Source organism: Mercenaria mercenaria, chromosome 5 (genome assembly GCF_021730395.1).
Source record: "Mercenaria mercenaria strain notata chromosome 5, MADL_Memer_1, whole genome shotgun sequence".
In the NCBI taxonomy this organism is placed as follows: Eukaryota; Metazoa; Mollusca; class Bivalvia; order Venerida; family Veneridae; genus Mercenaria; species Mercenaria mercenaria.
In genome coordinates, this window is record NC_069365.1 from 18,349,716 (window position 1) to 18,362,437 (window position 12,722).

Here is a 12,722-nt window from a genome sequence, read left to right on the forward strand (position 1 = left end):
TTGGCGGCATTTTTTTTAAATTAAAGATTTTTTAATTCTATTGTTTGCCTTTTCTAGCCGAAAGTCCAAATTTAATATCCGCATTCAATTCATTTACTTTTTAGACATAATAGCTATTTACGACCGCGCTGTATGAAATTTTACCGGTAATTTTACGGAAAATCGGCCGTTTTTATGTAATTTTGTTTAGTTTAATGTTTATATCTTAATGAAAATGCCCTGAAAATCTAGCTGTATCTATCAATGTGAAAAGTTTGAAGCAAATCTATTGAATAATAAAAGCTCTACACACATTTCCTGTGTACGGGACACCTCAATTTCGCGGTATAATTCTTAGCTAAAATTTACCTGTTTACTTGTTACCTGCTTTCGGTTACCTGTCGTCGTCTGCTTGTTTACTGTACTTCCTTACTACTGGATTTTCCTATGGTGACTTCTTTCTTATACCTAATTACCCTGCTCTGTATGTTCTTATTACGTTTGTCTCTATTCTATGTAAAACATGTAAAAATTGTGTACAATTTGGTTAAAACTTTTAAAACTAGCTAAAATTGAAAACGATAAGACTCTTATTTCTGATTTTTATTGTGCCTAAAGATTTAATAAAACTTTATTATAAAATTATATTTAAAACTTTGTAAAGACAGGTGACCATCCTTGCCGAAATGTAAAGCGGTTTACTTAGAAAGTATTTAAACAACGATTTCTTTATATATTTTATATAATATTCTATAAAAAAAGATGCCTGATATAATGTCTGTTGATAATACATATCACATTGTGCAACTGTTACTTTACAAAAATAGAAAAGTGTCAAGTGTCAAGTACGTGTCGCATACAGTATTTGACTTAAAATATTGATGAGAATAAACAATTTGAAAAGTGACACTTCCTGCAAGTGTGAAACGGGTCAAATTTTTGTTTCTCTAACCATGACATGAGACAGTTTTTGTGAAATGCTATATATAACTTATATTTCTATTTTATTTTGCGAATGAATATAAACATTTATCCTCTACAGGAAATCATTAAATATTAACTTAAAACTACAAAATTGCGACACCAAGCCCTACGTGTAAATTTTGAAATTTATCCAAAAGGTAAGATAGGAATAAATTTTAATTTGTTAAATACTATAGATAAATTATTAAACTAATGGAATGATTACATATCAACATTAATTTTATTTACTTGTTCTTAAACCCTATTATTTGTCCATTTTAACAGAATAAACTAATGCAATTATACATGTAATAAAAGTAGACAGTTTATATGTATTTAACCTACACAATTTACATTGATTTAGCGGTGATTGCCGGTGGTTCACCGCGATCAATCGCAATTCACCGCGACCCGCTGAGATTATTCCTCGTGACTCGCCGCGGGCATTTAGTGACACTTTTATTGCGGTGTATTATATAATCATCGCGATTTTTCGCTCTTGTCAACAGCCGTTCAATGTGAGAATCATCGCAATTTTCCATTCAAGGCAAATATTCGTGCCGGTGGTAACGCGGAAAAAGCAAAATCGGCGAGCCAGGGACTATAAATATTATGTTTTACATATTGATTGGTCATTACTTATTCAAATTATTTATTCAAAAATCCTTTTTGGCGTTTGTTTCATGTTAATTTGTTTCATTATACTTTAGTATAATCTACTTCCTGGTTTCAAAACCTCTTTCCATCATCTTGCGATTTGTGAAACTGAAACTGAATAATTCAATGGCGTTGTGCATAATAATAATAATAATAATAATAATAATAATTTTATTAAAACAAACAGTCATGACCGCACCCTGTCTGAGTAAATAACTGTGTTTGTTGTTCTTCGCACCAACGGCGGCAGACAATAATTGAGCGAATATCAGCATGTGCAGCTTTTTTCACCTGCCTTTGGCAAACAATAAATGTCCACTCGAGATAACCGATGTCTGAATAGAGTAAATTTCAAAGTTGGGGACTGAAAATTTAGTCGAATATCGAAATATTCGAAATAACCAAATCGAGATATCCGAGATAAAATAAGAAGGGAAAATCGGGACTAGGAAAATCCATTCGAGATATCGAAATAACGGAAGTAGAAATAACGGTTTTGTACTGAATATGTTATTCCTGGTTTTGCAAACTGTAGATAAAATTCACGAAAAAACGGAAAACATGAATCAAACGGGATTTTATTCTTTCATGTCCTATAATATGAATATGTTCATATTCTCAAACTTCCAATGTGCCGAATATATTCCAGGAGCATAGAGAAACTTTGTTTGTTTAGAGAATGTTTAAGCGTTACAATGTCTTATGTGAGAAAGCAACCAAGATTGGATATAATTACAAGTAAATGTTGTTTGAAATGCATATTCGTTACAGTTTTTCGGTCATCTTTTTACTAGTCTACTACTCTAGTTTTACACTACTTTAGCAAGTTTATCAATTACATTAAAATGGGGATAAATAACCTTTTGGAAACATTTCTGGATAGTCGCAATAACTAATCATTAATCAAAACCCTTACGTTTCAGGAATAATGGCACTAAATGGTTATCCAATTTCTGGCGATGTATACGCATGGACAGCAGTGTTCATATTGCCCATCAATTCTGCACTGAACCCGATTTTATATACATTGACTGCAATTATTGGGAAGAAGGTAATCGATTATTTTCTACTTCGTTACATGACTATAACACGTGTGTAGAACCAAAATGAGACCGAATGGTTTTACAAATAAAACTTTACTTTTCTTAATTACCTTTGATATCTTAGAAATAATGTGTTTATGCAGTCTAACTACTTGCTGATGTCGTTAACTTATTTTATTGTCACGTTATAAAGCCAGTGTCCTAAACAGTAGTCCTGCCAGTAAAATGTTTACCAAAGCAAATATGTTGTGAGCCATAAGGTCTCACATCCTCGTTTCCGTGAAATTGTCTTGTACTGCTGTTACGGCCTAACATAAGTTTTTTTTTTTTTTTTTTTTTTTTTTCTTTTGTTTTTGATTTCATAATTGTTTGGCTATTTATCAGCCACTCTTTAATTAAAGTTCATTTTTTTTGTAACATATTTAGGTATTGTCAGATAACTAATCATATTATTAAATTGTTGTTTATACATTCCAAAATATTAGGTCACGTGTTTGTTTCAGTTAGCGAAACTTTAATTGTAGCTTTCGCAATGACACTGTAAAAGTACGCAATGTTAGTTTGAATTTTTCAACAGTTCAATTAATAATTACTTGTCGTATTCAATCAAATTGACGTTTTTATTTAATGTTCATTGTTGACTGTGTATAGATTGATAAACATTTATATCAGTCGAAAACTTGACTGTTGTTAAACATCTTGGAATTTTTGTACTTGTGCACCGGGTGACTAATCGCTAGGCGGACCGAAATTGCTCTATACTCTCTAGAACTAGAAAAAAACATTTATTATCAAGTATTTGATACTTAATAATTGGTATGTAGTGATGTTTTGCAACAATCTATATTATTTTCTTTATATATTTTGTCCGACAAAAGTTGGTTTCACTTATTTAGAGGTTAATCTCAGCCTTATTTATATATATGGAAATGTTTGGGTTCAGAATAACGCCATGGTTGGCCGAAGTAAGTTCGTAGCTTCAACTCGGTTACGGACCTGCCTAGGTATTTCCGACTTTGGCCTTATTTAGATTTGCGATTACATCCTCATTTGTATCAAGCAAATTAATTCTTAGAACTTATGAATCAGCACATTGCCTCCGTCGCTCGTATTGAAAGGCTGCTAATCAGTACTCTTATAAACATTTTAATTTTTAATTTTATAAATTATATAAATTGTTCGTTTAAGAAATGAAATGTTTTTTTTTTCGGTGTTCATGCCGATCTTATTCTGTCGTTCATTTCGCATGAACACCGAAGAAAATAGTTTCATTTCTTATATTTATATTTTATTTCCTTTCCATTTGTAAACTATAAATTGCATATAATTTCTAGCATTTAGCATTAAAATCAGCTTCCCGGCCATTCTGTTCGCCAGACGAAACAACTGCGACGTCATCTAAGGAACGTTCTCCCTGACTATACGCGGACGTCGTCAAAACAGCTGTCGGTTATCACTATGCAGCGATGACGTAACTTTCGCGCCTTTCCTTTTGCTGTTCATACGAAATGAACGTCAGAAGTTTCAAGGGAAAAGATTAGGGCGATTGTGAATATATTGTTGTAACTTCATGGTTCTTATTATTACTCTATAATATAGTTCCGGTCTTGGTCCGCCCGCTACACGACTGTTTGCCATATTTCATTACTGATCTTTTTATTCCGTCTTTAGTTAATAGTTATTGTTAAGGCTTCCATAATTCCCCACTCACACATACGGTGCGGATAGCTACGTCTAGTCACGGATAGAAAAGTAGCAATCCGTATCGATTCGCACCTAAGCCACACCTCAAAGTAGTAATCTATATCAATCCGTACCAACACTTGGTCAAAACGTAATATGAAATTAGGTGCTACCTAAAAAGCAGAGCTCCCATGAAAAATCACCAGTGCCCGTTAAAAATTAAAGGAGTGGTGCTGGAATTATCTGGAATTATGTATTCGTTTAGAAAGTTTATGTTCTTTAGATCTATTAAAATTATTAATGATAATTCATGATTTCTGAATGCATGTTTAAGACTGCATCAAGATTAATTCTCGACATGTGAAAACTCCACAAATATTCTGTATATAATCAAAAGAAAGTTCGGTATAGATTAACATCTGCACAAAGATAAAGAAAAAAAACGTATTTGAATAATTTCTGTTATTCTTATTACAACGTCACTGCATCAACAATTTTACATAACTTATTATCATACTGGAAACCAGTCACAAAATGAAAACTGCTTCAAATTGAAAAGCTTGAACTTTGAAAATTTCAAATCTAACAGAATCTCATTAGGCCAACAGCCAAAGGAATTTTGTGTCTTTGCGTGTGAATGTTGGGCATAGAGGACTTAATGTAAAAAGTTAATGTTCCAATTCCAAAGTTAATAGAAATTAGAATTTACGTAATCCTGGAAATGACTATTGTAATTCTTTTATTTGTCATTATTGTCAAATTTTGTTTTTTTTTGGAAGGAAGAATGTGTCCCAACTTTCAGTCAAAAATACTGCTATAACAGACGCCTGGTATGAGAAAATTACAATCATTTACATGACTGTACACAGCTTGTTTTAAACCCAAAAGTGGTTAATCTTTTAGCACTATAGAATAGGGATGGTAGTTAGAACCTTTTTGATGTTTGTTGATAAGTCATCGCAATTTTTTTTCTGGATAAACTCTGGTCAGTGATTTTAAAGCTAATGGATGAAATATATGCGAACGGGGAGAAGAGCATTATTTGCTTTTCACAGTTTAATGCCTGTATATTTTGATGTTTGTTGATAATTCATCGCCATTTTTTTTCTGGATAAACTCTGGTCAGTGATTTTAAAGCTAATGGATGAAATATATGCGAACGGGGAGAAGAGCATTATTTGCTTTTCACAGTTTAATGCCTGTATATTTTGATCCTAAAGCTTTTCTTTTTTTAAGTTATGTCTACTGACTACTACACAGGAACTACCGTGGAACCTGACATCAAAACTAAACACATGTTGAATTTCACATGAATGACTTTATACAATATTTTCAAAACTCATAATAATACCAAAAAAATGAAATAAAAAAAATAAAAATTTAAAAAAAAAAGTCTGGTCCAGGTGAGATTCGAACTCACGACCTCTGGATTACAACGCGAACTCGCTAACCACTACACCATTGTGAAGTTATGACGTCATAAGACAAACATAAGTATATATAATAAAGTTCAATAATGGCAGCGTGACGAAAGTCGTTTCAAAATGAAAATATTGTGTTTTATTTCTTTATTTCTTCGTAGAAAATGTATTTAGCACTTATTTCTTATTATCAAACGCTCATTTGCATTTTAATCAATATTCAAAGCAGTAAGCGAGACGCTTTTGTCAACCGTTAACAGTAAGCGTCTACTGACGTGTTTACTGATTGATTACTATGTGCATAGTGTACTTGAAAAAATCCGAACAACACCGATTCCAAAAAGTACCACGAATTTTCAACTCGATAGTATACACAGTTAGATCTCTCTGTTCATTTTCTTTTTCATACGTCTAACCGTAATGCGACGCTGTCGGCGCCGCTTCGCGGCGCCGGTAGCTCTGCTATTAAAGACTTATTCCAAACGTTCAAGTTTCTCAAACTTTTGTACATGCACAAAAATTTGAGCATGATTTTAGTCCAACTTTGTTGAAATGTATTCATGCGTAGTTAAACGTACTGAAACGTAGTTATACGTACTGAAAAGTACCTTGCCGTATTGATCGTAGCTGAACGTAGTTATCCGAGGCTGTCCGTACTTAAGAGTAGTTTAACGTAGTTCACCGCAGACCTGTTCACGCGCTGGGCAAGTTTCCAGGCGCAGTAAAACGTAGTTCAACGTAGTACTTATTCGCGTCCTGTATTTGTTTGTTCCCCGTTTCTCACCATTTTTACTAAGACGTACTGCTCCGTATTTACCCGTGTCCGCACCCCCCACAGACCAGTTCCAACCACACCGTAGCTCAACGCAAAGACATATCCGTATGTATGACTGTAGGCTTAAATAAAAGTAATTGAAGCCGACGGGGACGTTATCTGCATTTTATTTGACTTACTTATAGGAATATTTTAACTTGGGAGCTAAAATCCTTTTAACTTCGACGCTAACAATACAGTTATAAATTTGTCACATAATAACTAACACATTGATATTGAAAATATTGAATCATGTTCCATTTCAGTTAAACAGAATTTGAAAATCATCAAATTTATAGGTTCAAATTGCAAGGCTGAAGAAATACATTGTATATATATATATGGAACATAATTCAATATTTTCAATATTAATGTGTTATTCTTCTTCTAAATATCAACAATGATACAGATGGAAACAGGGTTAACGAACTTAACAGAGGGGATGTGTATATTATTTCGAACCTCAAAGACGGATAACAACAATGGAATAGAAAATGGCAAGAACAGTCGCTCTTATCACAAACAGAACTCAACCTTGCGAACGGGTTCTTTACACAATTTTCTTCATATCCAAATGCTTTAATATGCAAATACTAAGATTTACCACAAAGTTTTGAGGGGTCACGATTCTAAACTTAGTTAGGAAACATTACATTAAACGTTGCCTACAGACTGGTTAACAGGGCATCTACCTTATTCATGACAAGAGCAAACTTCTACAGCAGTTTTTACATGCCCAGCAGTGCAGGCAACTGCCGCACACTTCATGTGACCTTTTCTCTGTCATTTGCTGACATAAATTCTCGTTCGGTCTAATTGATAACTGTGTCCTTTTTCAGAGTTTTAACCCAAGCATTGAAGAGCAGAGTAGAACTGAAGTCCAGAGAGGTAATGCAATTTTACGCTAAGATACTTAGACAATTTATTATTTTGTTTTAGAAGCTTGCTACGTGTTAAAAACGACGGAGGTTAAATTCTTCTATATTACCTTAAATGCATTCATTGTATTCATTGCATAATATTGACATTAACATTTCAATGATTCCTTAGCTACCATTGATTTGAACGCAACGTACCATAATAACTATATGTATAAAGTTACTCTTTTTATGACCTTGTAACAATAAATTTACCATCTGACACTTAAACAATTTCAAATGATTGCGTTGGCACAGTGTTTCCTAACATTTCTTATTTCAATTCATGTATTACTCCTCATTAGATATATCACATCTTGTAAACTCCGAAAATTGAAAATAATTAAAAAAAGTTAATCCTGTGAAAGTTTACAAATTGCAAAACACATCGACGCGAACGATCAAGTGATGATAATACTAGATAATTTCCAAATATCAGACGAAGCTAATAATGCTTAAACATTCCAGCCGCGACGCGTTCTTAATATTTTTCCTGTTGTATACTTATAATACTAATAATAATAATATGCAAAGGGTACTGATATATTTTATTATATAAAGCAGAACATGTGCAGCTAGACTCGAAGCTACCGACATATTAAATAGTTTCTTCCAATTTTGAAGTTCTGTACCTTGGCATATTATAACGAATATGTTCGTTGAAAATGGTGGAGTTAGATTCATTACAATCTAAGGCAAATTTCAAATTCAAAATTTCAGAAATTGGTTCGGCAATTTTACAGTACAAGAATCTGAGCTCATCTGTACGGATGAAACGAGAAGCCGTGTCATTTGGTAAAACACGAAGCATAAAAGAGGTACTGAATGGGGATGGAAAATTGCCAGTTGCCACGGTTACAGTAGTGTCCTGGAAACTTGCAGACTTCATGCGTCTGTTACATGAGTCGTATGTCGGTATCGAGCAAATATCTGAGACAAATACTTATATTGGGGTTGATAAGAAAAAGGTAATTCTGAAACAATTAAATTCACTGTAACTATTTTCTGTAATCAAATAACAGTGAAAAATATATTGGTGATTTTTTAAATTAACAATAAACATATATTGCTCATAAATTAGTTCTATATGTTTGCAGTCATATATGCCAATTTTTTAATCAATTTGGTCATACTTTTTTATTTTGAATTTCGTATCCCACATGAGTCTATGATAAGCACAGGTAAATTAAATACACACAATGTAAGCATGCTAAAGTACAAAAAGCAGTTGAGACACCCGCAGATGTATTCAAACGGCGATGAACATGGAACCTTCAATGATACACGTGTTGTGGCGTGTAACTCCACGAAGAGCGGCGTTTGGTCCCCAGATAAAGTAAAGGGTTTGCCCCAAACGAGAAAATAATGAGCAGAGCTTAACAAACTGGAATTTAGGAAGGAGATCTGAGGTTATGGAGCCTGCATATCACAGGAAATGTCAAAAGACAAAATTAAAAAGCAGGCGCCATATCCAAGGGGTAATTATACAATACCCAAGGCTATGAAACTGGGCGTATTGGAACCACCCAGGCCGAAATGGTCATGTTGAGAAACTAAACAGTACCAATAACACAACATAAAAGTCGTGCTGAACGATCTGAGAACATTGAAATACAACAACCCTGATTGAATGTACGGGGAGACTTTTTACGGCCGCCACACGGCACAAACAAAGCTGCTGTGATAAGATTGGCGTATTTGTAATTTATTCAGGAACAGGTTATGAGGCGTCTGTTTCTTTTACTTACCGTTTTACTTATTGTACATGGTTTTCAAACCTCAAACTCCGAGCTCTACATTTGAAAAGGTTTGTCTTAAAATCATAATTTTAACAATGTTCGAAAAGGAGTTATTTGATTGGTAAATTTCGGCGGCAAAAACTTGAGTTGGGAGTGACCGATTGTGATACAACTTGGTTTAAAGGTAGTTTGCTTCTATAGACACAGTTCAGAATTACATATGAGGCCACTAGGGTCAAGGTTAAGGTCACTGTAGGAAAACGGATTCCGCACAAGAACTTTGCATTGATGTATCGAAATCACCCTTGACCTATCGGTAGCTTATAGAAAAAACATGATAAGATTTGTATAAAGGATACAAGATCAGTATAACATATTTAATCTGGAAACTGAGAGAAGTACACCCTTGCTCAGTGGTCTATAACGTTTGACCAAAACCACCTGTTGTGCAGTTGCACGGATGAGTCACGGTCCAATTCCCAGTCAAGGACTAATCCTTTTGTGATAAAAATTCTGTTTAAATTCCATCAGATCAAAGTCAAGGTCACAGTTTACATAGGTCAATTCGCCGTAAAACCCAACTCACTCACTCGTTCAAAAAACAAAGACAAATATCAAACAGGGAATGCCACGCACCAATAACGCAGCCTCCTCAAAACGAATCCCACAGCACGCAGACGCGTGCACCACACACACACACACACACACACACAAAGCCAACACATTAGGACAAAACGAACAAGCAAAAAAACACTATGGGGCACCGCCTTGGAACGGTCAGTGGCAAAAATACCACTGGGGAGCTTAAACCGGTTTATGGTGCGCACCCAACCTCACTCTTACCCCTACCATGTTCCAAAGACACGGGACAGTGTAAATAAAAGTAATCCCCTCCAGGTGAATCTCTTACACACGTAATGGAAGCAAAAAGGCATGGTATGTAAAACACAAAAATGCTCGTGTATAAATATATAAAAAGCAAACCTTAAAAACCAAAAACGTATGTACTCAATGTCTTTTCAGAAGGCAGAGCAACAAGTGAAACACCCTTAAGGGCCCGACGAAAAAGGCCAGAAGACAAGGCAAATATCAAAACAGTTCAGTCCTGGTAGGATTTATAAACTGCTTATCATAGAGTCAAGGCAAACCTTTTATTTCAACTGGGGACCATACGCCGCTTTTCATGGAATTACACATGTATCATTGAAGGTTCTATGTGCACCGCCGTATGAATACGTCTGCAGATGTTTCTAAATTGATTTTTGAAGTTGCAGCATGTTTAAATGTTGCGTTTTGCTCAACCCGGGGCTAGAGGGCGTGGATGGTAGCATGCATTTCCACTTCAGTTTATAAATAGGCTTAATCAAACCGAGCCATCAACATTTTCGGGGTTTTTTTGTCGTGTTGAGCGACCTGTGGAGTTTTTTTTTTATTTTGTCTGAATAATCAACCCTGGCAAATAATCAATGTTCTTATGTTTTATCATTTACGGTTATATCCAGAACAGTCATTTCATCAGTCTCTTCATGATATTTAAAATGTCTTAGACCAGTAGCAAAGTTCTGTTGTAAAGCTATCTGTTTTAGTAAAATAGAAAAAGTGGAAACTCCACAGGTCGCTCAACACAACAAAAACGAAAATGTTGCAGGCTCGGTAAACTGCATATTTATGCTTCTTGGTTTGATAAACTGAAATGAGTTAAAGCTGTGCATGACTGCTTCCGAGGGATCTACTTTCAGGATTTTATTTAAAGGTTTTTACTTCAAAATCATTTCGTGAAAATTTCACACAATCGGAGTATCATGAATGTTAGTATAGGCTACAAAAATAGATAACTATGGTGGAATCATAAATGTGCGTGCGTGTAATCTACTTTAATTTTATAAACAACATATAAACTTGACAGACGATTTTACAAGTCATGTTATAAGCCGTTCTTGAGCATATTTTAACATACTGGCCTATTTCATACGGTATATTCCTAAAATATTTAAATAAATGATCGAATGGTTAGGTATAACTCTAGTTTAAGGCACTTGTTGAGGACTTGAATTAATTTTGATACTACTGTTTTGTTCCTTACACAACATCTCACTTCTTAAAATACAATGGTCTGAACTGTTCTACCCTTATCAGGCATTTCATGAATGCCGAGATATAACATTGGAGACTTAAGGTCTACTTTGAAAAAGAATAAAACATACATGCTTATTTCACATTGATGATGAAACGCGTTCTTTGAACTTTAAATCATTTACAACGACCATTAGTTATCCCCGATCGTGCTTCGCAAACAGATTTGTTGGTGTAACTGTAGGTTGTTGTAACTGGCTTTAAACTACCTTTTCACAATTTCTCAAAGGGATTAATGAACTGTGCTAAGCATTTCTATTTAGAAAATTAGCTAACGGACACACGGTTAACGGATGTAGTGACATCAAGTAATTAGTCATTGCCATCCAACGAAAATCCTTGGGAATTTTACAACGAAGCAGACTACCTTTGCAAAGAAATAGATAAACGATATATAGTTTTGCGAACAGGAACTAGATACCACACTTTTACATAAACACATATACATTGTATTTGTCATTTTAGTCATATTACTCTCCTCTAGGCAAGAAGACCAATAATCGTCATCGATTCAAAAATGTCGCCAGTTGCGGACGAACGAATGATGAAGGAGAATATTCATCAATTCGGAATTCTTCTTCGAAAAATGATTGCAAAATGTGATGTGGAAAGAAAAACAATATAATGTTATATGAATTCGAGCACAGATGTCGGTTTATAAAACCACAAAATAATGCCACTGGCTTGGCAAAGAAAAGAACTATTGAGAAAATTAGCTTTATATATTTAGACGCTAGTTTTATCATACTCTGTATGTAAACATATTTGGGGAAAAGAGTTTTGCTTATAAGTATTTTATGTGATGTACCGGCTTATTGTTCCGCCATGTTTGATATTACACAGTTTATAATGTGTTTTTTTTTTACAGTTTATAAGGGTAATTCATAATTTAAATGTATCACATCATTCCAGTAAAACGACAGTAAGATAAAAGAAACAATTAATATTGATAAATATTTAGATTTCATTGTTCGCAGATTAACTTTAGACATCTTTACTTAAAATAAACCACCTTGGTTTGTACATTTCTGTATGATGTCAATATTTGAACTAGGTTTTGTTGTTCTCAAACTACTGAGATGACCTTTTAATATTTTAGATAGATGATAACACTCTCATTGGGCTAATATTTCTCAATTAGTGTTCTCATAATTTTCTCAAAATCTGAATATTCCAGGCACATAAATGAACAGAAGCTTTTGTCTCTTCAGTCTGTAACATGCAACCTAATCAAAGGTTCTTGAAACTTCTCAGACAAATCGGTCTGTCTGTGAACAATTCAAGCACAAGAAATGCCACAATTAGGTGGTAAGCACAACTTTTCTTATCACATAAATGTTTTATTTAACTCTACATTCTCGTTCCACCTCATC

General features: G+C 34.1%; 1 protein-coding gene across 1 annotated transcript in view; it reads left to right on the top strand.

Annotated features, from left to right (window-relative positions):
- Positions 1–12,280, top strand: part of LOC123558166 (G-protein coupled receptor GRL101-like) — a 30,471-nt gene extending 18,191 nt beyond the window's left edge. The window contains exons 6-7 of the mRNA XM_053544462.1: positions 8,198–8,445; positions 12,218–12,280. Of these exons, the coding sequence (XP_053400437.1) occupies positions 8,198–8,445; positions 12,218–12,280 (311 nt within the window). The remainder of the gene's footprint in view (positions 1–8,197; positions 8,446–12,217) is intronic.
- The last annotated feature ends 442 nt before the right edge of the window (positions 12,281–12,722 follow it).